We start from the raw sequence: 15,128 nt of genomic DNA on the forward strand, positions 1-15,128 counted from the left end.
ATCTGCCAGCAAGAGAAATAGTGGTTACCTGGATGTAACTCGGAGCTACACATGTACTCATAGAACTACAGTTACATCCAGGCAACTACTGTTTCTATTTTGTACCCTCTATGCCCTGTAATGGGCTTCGCTAATGGTAACTACTGGAGGCTAAGGCCATGATGTCACATCCCTGAGATATGACTGCACCTGCATGTGGAAATATAATATCTTGTGTGGGTCTTAGTCTGCATTTCACAAGTGGATAGCTCCTGGTTGTGAAGCAGTTATGACACGTCCAACTGTCAAAGGTGGATGCGATGTGACCGCTGTCAAACAGGCGGGCACAAGTGCAGATTGAGGGGGGTCTCTTACAGTGAGAACCACAGAGTATACTGAGTGTTGTCCCTGATTGCACACAAGTTATAGAACTGCCAGATCAATGTGTTTATGTCAGGAGAGAGGCTCTACTCTACACTCTCATGTTGCTAGATGTGCAGAGGCTAAGGAGGAAAGAAGAATGAATGGGGGAATAGTGGTTGGAACAAACTGCCAGTTTAATGGGCCAACATTAGCTTTGTATAATGAATTTAATATCTGGTAGTCAGTATCAACCACTGCTGGAATGAGCTCTTGTTTAACATAAAAGACAGAGCGGAGACAATGACAATGATGTTACGTCGGTACAGTGAACAGGACTGTCAGTTAAGCTGGCTAGCAAGCTTAAGATTTCAGACCAACACAGATAATATAAAATTGGTTAGAATACCTTAATTGTCTAATATTTTGAAACAATCACCAACCAATATACCTTACTATAGCATATAGATTTTTTAGTTATACTTTATAATACATTAATTTACCCACTGGATTTAGCTGTTTGGTCAAAGCTTTCAAAGCTTATCTTGCTGATAAACTCTCTAATGTTAGCCGTTGGACTGTTAGCATCAGGTTATTTTGGAGTAGCCATCTTCTTATATAATATTTTGTAAAAAAGAAAGGTTCTTGGCTGTTTGAAAATGAGTCTCTGTCCCGTGTTACATTTCTGCCGTAAATAAGTCCATACATCTTAAGAATTGCTTCTCTCTGTGTGTAAAACACCTTGAGCCATCAGATAAACCCATGTGCTTAAAATATGGACGCTCTAGAGGCTGACTGACAGTGAGATGATAAAGGCTAAAGGTCCGCTAGCAACCAAAGCTACAAACAACCCATAGTAATACCACACTCTTCAAGTAACAACCTGCTCACTCTGAAAGAGACACTATCTTGCTCCATTCAAAGGTAAGTAGCCCTCAACAACACTTGTTTTACAGCAGCTAGAATTGCTGTACATTTTGAAAATGTTGCTTTATGTCTCATTTCAGAGTTTCAGAAGAGAGGAAGTATCTCTTGTAACTAACTGTATAATGTTCAAAAGAGGGACCGGTCCTATTTATTGTATGAAAAGAAAGTGATGGGAAGGTGACCTTGACCTAAGCTGAGGTACCTTACCTACCAAAGACCAGTTTTGTCGTTTGTTTGACATTTATTTTCTCCTCTTATCCTGTGTAATGAATTTGGATACTAAAACCTGTGTTGGCCATAAGTGGTTGAAGATAGAAAGGCATACAGAGGTCCATCATGTTCTCACTTACATTTTGTGAGTGAATGATGGTACTAATGAAAAAAGAAAGACAACCACAATTAATCAAAAAAGATTTATTTCAGTACATGAAATGAAATCTCTAACGATACTGCATTTACACTGCAAATTAAGCTGCTATCTGATCATCCTACACACTGGATTATAAGGTGCTTTTACATTGGAAAGCAAAAGCAAAATCTGTTGTGATAGTAAATGTGAAATGTGTAATATTACGCCATTTATTTTGTGCACAAATAATAGAATATTGCAAACAGCAAAACAAAAATATATAGACTCTTCTCCATGTCTGTACAAGTGACAATATGACTAAACATAAGCAAGTGAACATAAGCAAATTAGTTTTTTGCTTGAAAATATGTATATAGAAGATATGAATACACTCACCCTTGCCCCATCACTGAAAGCTGGTTTTGATAAGTTTGATCAGTCTGCCTTTATAAAAAGCCCAGAACTGTTAAGACATTGTTATGAAAAAGCTCACTTTTTAGTTTGAGTGAGTTGAAGAATAAATCTGTAAATCTGTTAGTGGGGGTATATATATATAATGAGTATGAGGGTTAGAAAATTTAAGCGTCAGAGCTGAACAATTGGTCAAATGACTAAAGATCAACTAATACCACTTGTTCCCCTTATCGCTTCAATGAAAGTAAGGCTTTGTTAACCTTGCACATCGGATAGATTTGTTGTGTTGTTGTTTTTTTACTGTTGGTGTCACAAAATGAACACTTTTCTGTTGTGGTAACCTGATGTGATGACAGTTTACATTTTGCAGAATATTCCATATCATTAACATGATTAATATAATTAATAAGTAAAGGAAACTATTGTGGGATAGGATCCAGCCCCCCGCAACCCAGTACACGGGATAAGCGGTTGACGATGGATGGATGGATGGAAACTATTGTGATCTTCTTTATTGTGTTATTTGGTAGTCTTGCACTTCTCTAAACTTCTCTAGACTTTTGTTTTGTTACTTACATTTCCCATACAGCACTAACAACTTTTGGCTAATCATTGAATTTAAATATCACCCGATATTGCTGGTTTGTGGGAAATGTAATTTTTCTTAATTAGATACTGAGACCCATCTTTCATTTCATGGCTTAGTCTTTTGCTCATCTGCCTTTTCCTGCTTCTTTTCATCCACTATCTCATAATCTTTGTCTTTTGCCTTCCCTAAGGCCTCATACCCTCCATCTCCTCCAACTGCCCCCTCCACCCCCAGGCTCTGGTATAGCCCCTCTTTCATTCCCTCTTTCTTCAGTGCTTCATACCCTCCGTCTCCTCCAACTGCCCCTTCTACCCCCAGACTCTGGTATAGCCCCTCTTTCATTCCCTCTTTCTTCAGTGCTTCATACCCTCCGTCTCCTCCAACTGCCCCTTCTACCCCCAGACTCTGGTATAGCCCCTCTTTCATTCCCTCTTTCTTCAGTGCTTCATACCCTCCGTCTCCTGCAACTGCCCCTTCTACCCCCAGACTCTGGTATAGCCCCTCTTTCATTCCCTCTTTCTTCAGTGCTTCATACCCTCCATCTCCTCCAACTGCCCCACCCGTCCCCAGGCTGTGGTACACCCCATCTTTCATTTCCTCTTTCTTCAGTGGTTCGTATTCGCTCTCTTTCTTTTCTTTGCCTGGTGCATCCGGGTGAAGGGTGTCGTACTCGCCCTCCTTTTGGGCACCACGTGGCTTCTGTAGCTCCTCGTATTGGTCATCACCTTTTTCTCGTGACTTCATGGCCACATCCTCGTAAATTGCTCCTAAAGAATAAAGGTGCTATGTGATACCTTTACTGTGCATGCAAAAAGCGGAAAAGAAGTAGTGGTTACTCACCTGTGCCATGTCTCTTCTTATACCATTTATACACTGCACATGCGATGCACAGCATGGCACAGATGATAAAAACAACCATTCCTATTAGCATTACTACTCCAGTGGGATCGATCTGATGGTGATCTGAAACAGAGAGACAATATACAGTATGTAACATATCATGACCAGATGAAATCCCTGTGACTGTGAACCTGTGGTAGTTCATGCAAGTTGAGTTCCCATAAGCAGTCTGTATAAAAGTGGTCTGGTCATCATCACTTTGATTTTCAAAACAACACGTGATAACTAACAGAGCTCTAACAGGCCAAATAATTTGAGGCCAAACTGATGTTGCATTCATGAAAAAACTTACTTAAACGGGTACTCGAGCAATTTAGTATCCCATAAAGTTTGGGGGCTCACAAGAGTGGCATTAAAAGAATAGTTGAAACTGATGCAGCAGATGCAGAGATATGATGGCTTTTAGGCCTTGGTACAGGTGAAGATCCAACAATTCCCATCATGCAACTCTATAGTGTCATTTATTAGACTCTCAATGCCTGGTAAATGCTCCACATCCCTGATGACATAATCATGATTTTTTTTTTTACTTTGAAAGCTCCCTTCAGAGTATCAAAATACATTATACAACTGTTCTCACAGGATGAATTATACTCATGACAAGTTAATGTGTATGATATGTCAATGGAAATAAGGTGAACGTCTACTAGAAGGAACAAAACCAGAACTCACAAACTTCAGTGTTGCTGAGACGAGTCCTCATGTTTTTCCACATAGCTTGACATGCATAAGTACCACTCTCTTCTGGCTTCATGTAGTTTGTTTTGAAATCTAGATGTTTCCGTTGTTTATGATCCATGTTGTACCAACGATATTTGGCATCACTGGGACAACCTGGACAAGAACACGTCATGCTGCTGAGCACCGGTTTCATAGGAGGCTCTGAAAAAGGATAAATGAGGAGACAGACTTTAAAAAACATCACACAAAAGAGGGAAACTTCATTCAGTACACCAGAAGTCATTGCAATCAAAGGTGTTTGTTGGATATGCATACCTTGGACAAACAGGTCTTGATTATCAGAGACCTCTTCGTATGGGGGCCCTCCAGTGCTGGCCACGTGTTTGTAGGTGGCATTACACTTATAATCCCCGTTTACCTTTTCTGTCAAGTAACTGATTGTGTATGTAGAACTTTGGCTGTCCTGAAGGATTGTATTGTGTTTGTAGAAAACAGCACGGCTAATTTTATCTGTGCCCCAGGCAACGCATTTTAGCGTGATACTACCCCCAGCTAGAGCAGGCAGGGGATCCATTTCCAGAGCTATGGCCTTGCCTGAAAGAAGAAGAACGGATTAGTTTTAAGAACATAATTTAAATGACTTTTTTTCTCGTTGTGATCAGTGAATTTAGAGATGTATGTAGAAATAAATATATAATTTTATAACATGATTTAATCAATAACGTATGGACTGATTTAACGGATATTTGACAGTACCAATGTGACAACGTGAGTTCACTTGTAATGAAGCTGAAGCTACAAAGAATTAAGATCACCTCGACTTTATGGAGCTTTACAGAGTTTCAGCTTATTATTTAGCTGTTCATCCTGTAAATTTACTGTTTTGGTTCACTCTCACCACTCTCTAAAAATCGTTAAAGGTCAAAGCAGGCAGCCATTTTCAGCAAAAAGCTTTTAAGGATTTCTGTACACTACCTGCTCAGCACCAAAAAACAGACAGACACAAGTGGTGAACATAGTGGAGCATTTAGCAGCTTAAGAGACAGACCTATACCGTAGTTATTGTGTGTGTAAATAATAGTATTACAAAATATTGTTAAAAAAGTGATAAAATCATGGCCTGTCATTATTTTCAGTCTTGTTTAGAAGTGGCTGTCTTTGGCAACTGAAATCTGCTGTTACTGCGCTGTGCACATTTTTTAGAAATAGAAGATGAATGAATTCTATAATGAAATACAACATCAAGACACTGGAATGAACAAGTACAATTTAAAAGCTTTAAAATCATTCTTTGGAATAGCATGTAATGGTGTGTATATTTAGCCACAGAAAGTATTCCATTATATCATTCAAATAACAGTAAACCTACCTGAGGTCCTGACTGTGATTTGGTTACTCCTGTGGTCTTGATTTCTATCAGTACACCAGAAAATGGTCTCAGGGACAAGCAGTCTGTAGGGTTGAAAGGCCAGATTCACACTGTCGTCCTTCAGCTTCAACGCAATCTTTCTCATCTGTTTTATACTTGGCCTGTAAACCCAGCAGGTCCATCCCTGCAGACCATCCTCATTTTCAAGCTCCAGGACAACTGAACCTCCAGTCCGCATCACTGGCAGACCCGTCTTGATGACGAGTGAGGCAATGGGAAGGTATTCTGAAAGGTAAATAAATGTATTATTTATATGGTTAGCGTATCTCCCTTTGTATCTATGTCTGCTTGAACACTAATACTTATGTTCATGTGATATATTTACCCAGGACGCTGATGTTTAAGGAGTTACTCTCTTGCCCATTGATCTCGCAGTGATACAAGCCTGCGTGCTCGGGGGCAGCAACTTCTATCTTCCAGATTTCGTTTGTCCACTGTTGTTCGGTGTTGTTGATGTACCATTTCACTGTGTTCCCACTTGTATTGTTCTCACAGCGCAAATAAAATAAGTCCCCAGAAAAGACCTCCTTGAATGGGGGATACATTGAAACTAAGGAGGCAGGAGACAAAGTAAAACAAGACATTCAGTCAAGTATTTGTGTAGGTATTCTGTCAACTGCCACAGTTTATGTCATGACAAAAAACTACAAAATGCCGTTGTGTATGGCCATAGTAACAGAGGGAAGATGCATGTGTGAGCGCTGATTACCTTTTATATTTTGACATCTTGCCAGGAGCATGAACACTGTAACAAAAAAACATTATTCTTATTCTGTGTGAATATAAACAAATTCTTTCATGGCTACTTATACACAGTTCACATAAGTTTCTGTTACTTAGAGCAGGACACTGAGTCAAAATTCAAAATGGTGATTCACAGAATCCACTTTTTTGGGGGATGAAATCTTTAAAATTATTTCCTGTGAGTCTCCGATAGATTTTCTGTTAATGACGTTTCAGTAGCTGGTGCTCTTTAATTTGTCTATCACTGCTCATGGAAGATACACAGTTGTTGTTTTTTTTCAACCTAAAGTGACATTTAGTTTTAAAAAAAATCACTAAAATGATAGTATAATTATATTACATTACTGTCATATGATGCATGGATAATGCATGAAAAATTGTGGTTCACATGTAGTGAAGCTGTAAAGTCATGAGAATCTAAATTCACTACGCGTGACATCAACTTCATTATTCTATAAGGGATTAATCAAAATCAGTCTTTCATTCTATCCACCTAAAATTCCCTAATAGCACAAAATTTTCTTTATGTTTTACAAAGTCACTTAAAACATTATACACTCCACACAACTTTTGCTTATTTTTGATATATCCAGCTGTAAATGTCTGTTACTGCTTTGTAAGTGTGTGTGTATGTCTACATACAACAAGGATACATATCATTAACTGGCACAAAAAATATTCTATGGCTTTTATAAAGCATTTGGCTTAATGATAAGGTAATAAATGGTATCGAGAATATAGTGATGATTCGCTCATAAAAATTACTGCTGCAAAATTATTGATTTAAAATCAATAACAAAAAAAACTAAATCACTTGTATGCATGCAATTTAATAAATACACATGTATTACATAAAAAATGCAATATTAGATAAATATCTGAGGCAAAGCATTTATCAATCATTATTTTTAACAAAATATAGAATACATTCTATTGTTGTGTAAATGTAATACTTTTGAAAGATTATCAAACAGTTACAAAATGTTTGGGTACAATTTGCTTTTCATGGATTTCTGTTGTTCAGATTCAATTTAAATAATTTCAGCTCCGTCTGTTTGTTTGCATGCCTGTGTGTCTGTTTGTTTTGTAAGCATTGAAACAAAATGCCTACAAAACTATTTTATCATCATTAAATGCAAGAATAATAATTTTGATTTTTGATTTAACATTTTGTATATACTGATGCAATAGATGATTCATTTTTGGAATAATTGACATTTTAAATAAACCCTAACATGATGAGTTAACTGGCGGGTTAGTGTAGGCCTCCAGGGGATTAATGTGAATATCAATATTCACTGACAGTTAGTTACTACTATTGCATTCAGAACTGCATGGGGGCTCTCCAGCTCTCCAGCAACAGCGGAGGCCGAACAGGCACATTTTAAACGGCTCTGCACTGATATTTTATTAATTGTGAAATGCAATTCGTCACCGAAAATTCAACTAAATGTAAGAAATATTTAGTATGTTTTAGCAATATTGGAAATGACCCTTAATTGCATATTTGCTTAACTGTATCTATCACCAAGATCAGCATGCCTCATCCTTAGTTTTTGTGTCATATAAATCTTTAAACAACACAAAATATGAAAAGTGGTGCTATATTACATTATACATACAATACAATACAATACAATACACAAAACATCTTTGTAAAAGTACTATCAAATCTTACTAAATTCCAACTGAAAAGCATAACATAACTTATAATACTAACATGACAACCTCACAATTACAAACCGTCTCTAACCCCAAGAAATCCTGGTTCTTGTTTCATTGGATCCTTCTTACCTGCCAGGAGCAGCACCTGTAATCCTCCTTTCATCGCGCCTGCCAGAGTAACACAGACAAAAGAAACAACACAGTGACTGTGGCACTGAGAAGTGACCGAACGCTAACTGGTTTCGAGTATTTAGTCATAGTGAGGAAGTTAGAATTGGAGGGGGGGGGGGGGGGGGGGGGGATTAAGCAAGGAAGTGTTGCCAGATAATAACGGAAAATAAGAGAACCGTAATCCCTACAATAATATTTCTCTTCAGTAGTGTTCTCAGTACCATGCCAAAAGCAATAGTATTGTACACATACACAGTATTTCCCTGGGAAAGTTCTCTATTTGCTCTCTTATTTGTTCTGTCACAATTTGAAATGTACTAGTTAAGATGTATGACAACTTTTGGCACAGTACTAAGAACACTACTGAGGAGAAACATGCAACAGTACTGCACACCGAAACAAAAGCACACAAGCATCTTTTATTATTAAGTAAGACAGAAATGACAGGGTGAAATCGAAGGAAATACATTCATTTTAAGACTAAGGGAAAAAAATGAGAAACGGGAAGTAGATGCTTTGGACATATTTACTGACTCCTGGACACCTTTACAAAGAGCAGGTCATATATTCTTTACAATTATACATTTTACATACATACAAATGCTCTAAAGGATAATGTGTGACAAACTACAGTATAAAGGTTAACAGAAAAGCTTTAAAAAAAGAGCATTACTTAACATGACAGAAACCCATTACTAGTAGCTAAAGACTAAGTAACAACCACATCAAAGGTCTTTACTGAGAGAACCCAAACTAAACAGATGGCAAATGAGAGACTAAAATTAGACCAAAAGAAATCCCAATTTTTATATAGGAAACAACAGTTCACTCACTCACTCACACCTTTTGCATATTCACAGTACTTAACAAACATGTCATTTGCACTATTCAAATTTTTGCACAGACTGAACCTCTACACTGTTAGATAATATTACTACATATAACAAACTGCAGACATAACCAACTGTGTATACGTTGTTAAACTCTATGCATAAAAATGCATAGATGCTCTTCATACTATACAACCTTACATTCCCTGTGCATTTTGTAATTCTGTCCACCTCTCCTCCACACATTTTTAATATATTCACATATACAGCATAATATCTGTATATTGTAACTCCTCTTTACATATTGTAAGAAAAATGGCATAGCTGCACATATCTGTAGAAAACACTATATTTCTGTACTTCTGGTTATGAATGCTAGCCGCATTTCATTAGCTCTGTATATATAAAAAAGTTGAATCTAATCTAATCTAATCTAATCTAATCAGTAAACCAAGGCTGTAGCTCTTGGGCTTGCATGAAAGACACCTAAAACCACATAACAAGACAGAAGCCAGACAGCACTTATTTGCTGCATTTCAATTTAGGCCTGACTCCTTCCAATAACAATAATAATAATAATTATAATAATCATAGTAATAAATTATTTGGAAGATTAAGCAAGTCCTTCAGAGAGCTGAACCTTATAATCAAGGTCCTGTCTAGCCTCACAGAGATCAAAACTAGGGGTGCGTTCATATGATAATTACCAGATTAATTGCGAATATATACGTAAAACCCTGTGGTTGACAACTTATCTAGGAATCTAATTTTTCAAAGTTTATACCAGGCTTTTATAATATGCATCTTATTATTAGATGAACACCTTTAGTCACTTACTTGTGACGGTTGCTTACAGCCAGGAGAAGATGTGGCGTCTAACTTAACTCAGGCGTTTCAAACCTGAAGCACAACATACTCAAGTTGGCAGTTTGATAGTGATGGCCACTCACCTCCCATCTTTTTCTGGCTAAAAGCTTAGCTACTCCCAGCTTTGTCCTCTCCCTTCCTGTTATTCCCAGACATCTGAGCACTTCCACACAAAATTGGGCCAACTGCTACTGCTAACGCCAACTGGAAAGCCCAGCCCTGCACCCCTTTGTTTTTGCTGTTTAAAACATTCCGTCCTGTTAATAGTACTGTGTGCAATGTAATGTATTAGTAATTTTTTAAATATTGTTTAATCTGAGAAAGTTTAAAATAGCCTTTTCTGGGGTTTTCACAACACCAACAGTTTCAATATTGCATTTGTTGTGAGTAATACATATTAGCCCTCTACTTAATATCTGGTTTCATAGCAAAAGGTTTCTCAGAAATGAAGGAGTAACTGACACATCTGATTCTCATGTCTCTGGTTCAGCCCTTGCAAAAAAAACTAAAAAAAAAAAAAGGAAGGCAAAAACAAGTCTGACTTGTCGGTAGCTGCAGACACCACAGCATGACAGACTGTGAATCAAACAGACGGAGCAGCTCTGAGACAAAAAAAAAGTTTTGGTTTTTTTGTATCCAGAGTCCCTGGCAAGGACACGAGAGGCAAGGATTACCATTAATCTTACTGAATTTGCCATTATGTTTATTATATACACAAAATATAAAATATAGTCCAAAAAATATCATTCACTCACTCATCGTAAACCGTTTGTCCTGTGTAAATGGTGAGATTCAAAGGAATACCAGAGATATTCTGATTGTTAAAGTATCACAGTGGTTAGAAATATTGAATGTTTGAAATAAAATCAAATTAGTAGGTCTAGATTAAATATAAAATATCAGAAACAACTGACCAGATTAACGAGGAGATGTCTCTTTGCTGCAGACAGAGAATGGATTGTTCTTCCCAGCAGCAATCAGTATTATCAGATGAAACTCATGAAATCTACACACACACACACACACACGCACACACACACACACACAGCTGGAATAAAAACTGCCCCACAAATGTTGGGTCAGTTTTGTAATTTCTCAGCAAGTTGTCAAACATGGTAACATATCAATTTGGCCTTAACAGAATCTCAAAGGTATTATCTAAACGTTTTTTTGAGTAGTTTCCTGTTCCTGGAAATGTTCCTAGTTTCCTGTAAACTAGGACCATTTTCTCCAACAAAAAACTCTTGGCTGAATTACAGAAAAAGACAAGCTACTCATTTAAAACATAGGAAGAGATTACAACATTACATTGAATAAGACTAAATATCCAATATGATTTAGAATTATATTTACCCTAGATCTTGGCTTACTCTACTTACCCCGTATAGGGCCGTTTTCTACAAAGGATGCTTCAGAAATGTTTAGATCACATACATAGATCTTTTCCTGCAGGGGCTATCTATAGTCAATTTTTAGTACTCATATACATGTTAAAACATAGAGACTTATTGGTCTGCTTGCAAAACATTCCTGTATGTTTCCTAAAAGGAGTTTGTTCATAAACCATAACTGAACATGTGAAACTATATGAAACTAGTTATAACTATTCCATAATCATTACACACTTTTACATATCTTTACATTAGTTAGATTGGATCAATCATTGTTCATTGTTACTATTTGTCACAAATAAGATGTGACATTGCAAACCTCTTTATAATACAGGTACTACGAAAATAAGGATTATGTGACACATAAAAGCTTAATAGAGTGTGATCTTGAGGAGAGGATTTTATATTTTTTGTTATATTGCAATCAGTTGTTATGGGCAGGTCATTTCAGGACACTGTGGGTTTTTTTGTGTTAAATTAAATACTGCTGATTTCTGAAGATAAAGACAGAGGAAAAGAAGCAGCAAGTTGAAGCCTGGTCAGCAACTTCTTCTTTTCTGCAATGTTGTAAGAAAGAAGAACTCTAAATAGAATTCTTTTCAGCATGCAGCAGAATAGACAGCAAGGCAGTGGAATCAATCAGAGACAGGACAGGCTCAGAGAGGTGGACAAGGCCCCCGTCAGAAAGGACAGGCTCAGAGAGGTGGGAAAGGCCCCGTCAGAGAGGACAGGCTCAGAGCTACATTTGATTAGACAAACCTTATATGTTGCAATAGAGTAAAATACAGTAAATTTGTTTCTTCTTCTGGAGTGATTGTAGAGGACGTCTTCATTGATAACAATATTTCAAACGACAAAACTGAAACAATATCATTATGTTGTTTTTTGGTGGTTAAACCACATGTTCTTATGAAATTTCACAAGAAACTTCTGTTTTTAATACAATGGTTGCGCAGTTTAAATGAAAGGCTGTCTGTGTTTATGAGTATGATGAGTTTGGCGTTTTGTTCTAAGAGTTGTGAAATTTTAACACAAAATTTCGATAATAGAACCAAAACAATAAAAAAAAAGTAAAATGTTGTACTTGTAAGCCTATTCTACATTTTCACTTTGTTTTAATGGTATGACTGTGATCTCACATTAAAATGTCCCTGATCATTACTGTACAAAACTGGTTATTTTGTTTTACTGTACAGTGACACATAAAGTGAAACATGTAGGCCAATTAGTACAACAGGATGTGTGATCTAGAATCTAGATTGTTGGCTGCTGTATGAAATGCGAATCCAGATGCTGTCTCTCACATTTCCTCTCTCTCTCTTTATAAATATATATGCATACATATGTATATGTGTACATGTATAGATTTTTAGTTTTGTATGTGTGTCCTGATGATGCAGGATGGCAATCACCAAAACTGCACCTGTCACCAAGTTACCTGTCAGTCTGTATAAATTCATGTTTACTTCTCTTGGTTCGTTTGTAAAAAGCCAGTGTGGACAAAAATAATGGAGTGAACCACCGGTGTGAAAGCAACCGTAAACATCCAGGAGCACCAAAGGATCTTGTTTGCTCTCTGCAAATAATATTATACGGTCTAGACCTGCTCTATATGAAAAGTATTGATGATATTGAAATTTTCTGTTATGAATTGGTGCTATATAAATCTAATTTAATTGAAATTGTACTCTCAACTGTGTGCACATGTCTCAAAGCTGATCTGCTGAAAAGGAACAAAGTGAGACATGACACATGACAAAACAACATGTGTTGCCGCTGTTTCTGTGTTTCTTGTTTCTCAGAATCAAGGGCACAGTTTCATTTTGTGCAGTGGGGAAATTTTAGACTTAACACAGTCAGCAACACAAATATATAAAAATGACAAAGATGAGCCTGAAGTAAATTGTTTCTCATCTTTAGTTTTTTTGTTTAGTTTTATTCCCTTTATTAAAGATTATATTACAAATGATTTTCAGACTAATAAGAGGAAGAGAAAACCACACTTCCACCACAGTATGAAAGCTGAAATAAGAACTACTGCTCACATTTTTAAGATGGTTTCTGTTTCAGTTGCTTGAAATGGCCACCAGGGTCCAGCAATGCATCAGTTTTGAGAAAATAATGCATGAATGAGGCTTACAGCAGGTTTGAGCCCATGTTTCACTGTCACTACAGCAAGCCGATGTAACTGTATGGAGGGCTGTGATTTTTGAGTCTGTGAGTGCAGCAGTCACAAGTAGTGAATCTCAAATTGTGATTGTATGTTTAAATTTGGTTTGTTTTTTAGTACTTGCAGACATAAATGTGCAGACATTATTTTATGTCATGTCAAGCCCGTCATTTCAAGAAGTACTTTCTATGTGCTTGCTTCACAGCTTCGATTTCATGAATCAATAACTTCTCTTTCATTCTAACCTCTACTCCTGCCTCTTCTTCTGTTTTTCATTCTTATTCTATTACACCCACTGCACAAAAAACACAGAAAAAAATTAAATAAAAACCTAGCCAGCATATTGTTACTACTGTATGCTCTGTCTGCCCGTGACCCACTTTTCTCTCCTTGCCTTTGGCATGAGAAGCATTAACACAGAAAGCAGGAGGAAAGCTAGTTTCTCAGAATAAGGACACTGGGCAGTAAAGCCAGTGGAAGCACCAGGGTAGGATAAAAGTGTGGTGAATATACACCATGGAGTGGTGCACTGTTAAAAAAAGAGCACCTACTAGAGCTCTTATCGAGGGTTACAATGCAGGTGTCATGTCGTCCTTAAGAGGCTGGATTTGGCAGGATTCATCTACATCTCTTCTTAACAGAGTGTGCTATTGCGTGCATTAATGTATTTCAACCACACTCGCCTTCCTCTGTCCTCCATCCTTCTGTTTGATGGGCTCTAAAAGCAAGCATACAGCAAGTATAAGGACAGTTTTTCACTCAAACACTCCAACTGCAAAAATGCAATTCACCGAAACAGAATCATTATATAAACTTACTTGTTATCGTCACACATACCCAACATTAGAGTACTGATCGTCACACATACCCAACAGTACTGATTGTCACATATATCCAACATATCTACTGAGTACTGAATATATAATTTCCTAAGTAAGTTCTTGGTTAAGATTTGTTACCATTATTGGAGTGTAGTTAGAAAGGAGATATGGGGAGGAAGGATATGGGGTGACATGCAACACACACTCTCGAATTGAAGACATTACCATAATTATGTATCTGTCTAGCTACTGGACGCCCCTAATGTTATTTGTTTCTTCTTGCAACTTTTCTTGCAGCAGGTGTTATAACCCGGTAACCATGTAAGAGCAACATGTGCCATATGTAGATCCAAAACCTTTAGCCAGTGGGACACAGTGATGCAGTCATTCCTTGAGCCTGTCACAAACCACACGCGTCATCAGCATTAGTCAGAGCTGGACTAATACAATAAAGGTTAAAATGCCCAAACAATAATCCTAAAACCAAACCAAAACGGTACCATCAGTCCAGTCAGTGTATTTGTTAACTAACACTTCCACAAACATTTGACTAGTGGGTCAGTGTGTTTCAACCAAATTCAACAATTGTCAAAACTGAAATTAGGTAGGTTTGAAACATGTCATCTCAAGGTCTCCTTTTTAATTTCCCCATCACTTTCAAGTGGGCAGCGAGGTGGTGCAGTGGTTAGCACTGTCGCCTCATAGCAAGAAGTTTGTGGATTCAAACCCCGGTTGCCCTGTCCTTTCTGTGTGGAGTTTGCATGTTGTCCGCGTGGGTACTCTCCGTCTTCCTCCCACCATCCAAAGACTAGATTGATCAGTGACCCTAAATTGGTGTGAA

At 37.4% G+C, this 15,128-nt stretch overlaps 1 protein-coding gene across 3 annotated transcripts; it reads right to left on the reverse strand.

Annotated features, from left to right (window-relative positions):
* Positions 1-1,665: 1,665 nt before the first annotated feature.
* On the reverse strand, positions 1,666-10,972 carry LOC119916044. Of its 3 annotated transcripts, none has more exons than XM_038735896.1 (9): positions 10,820-10,972; positions 8,167-8,205; positions 6,338-6,373; positions 5,954-6,178; positions 5,569-5,853; positions 4,515-4,793; positions 4,191-4,400; positions 3,459-3,581; positions 1,666-3,385 (listed from the first exon to the last, which is right to left on the reverse strand). In XM_038735896.1, exons 2-9 carry the CDS (start codon positions 8,198-8,200, stop codon positions 2,724-2,726), a joined length of 1,854 nt encoding a protein of 617 aa, XP_038591824.1. In that variant the 5' UTR covers positions 8,201-8,205; positions 10,820-10,972; the 3' UTR covers positions 1,666-2,723. The 3 variants fall into 3 exon arrangements, with proteins under 3 accessions (XP_038591824.1, XP_038591823.1, XP_038591825.1); XM_038735895.1 differs by lacking the exon at positions 10,820-10,972 and adding an exon at positions 9,989-10,010; XM_038735897.1 differs by lacking the exon at positions 10,820-10,972 and adding an exon at positions 9,876-9,946.
* Positions 10,973-15,128: the final 4,156 nt, after the last annotated feature.

Source organism: Micropterus salmoides, unplaced genomic scaffold (assembly GCF_014851395.1).
Source record: "Micropterus salmoides isolate LMB-PRFRI ecotype aquatic unplaced genomic scaffold, ASM1485139v1 Ms_hic_scaffold_21, whole genome shotgun sequence".
Classification (NCBI taxonomy): Eukaryota; Metazoa; Chordata; class Actinopteri; order Centrarchiformes; family Centrarchidae; genus Micropterus; species Micropterus salmoides.

Coding starts and splice junctions, on each gene's coding strand:
- LOC119916044 (XM_038735895.1), bottom strand. Junction 4,401..4,514: donor TCAAGACCTGTTTGTCCAAG/GTATGCATATCC, acceptor ATCCTTTTTCAG/AGCCTCCTATGAAACCGGTG. Junction 3,386..3,458: donor TAAGAAGAGACATGGCACAG/GTGAGTAACCAC, acceptor TTTATTCTTTAG/GAGCAATTTACGAGGATGTG.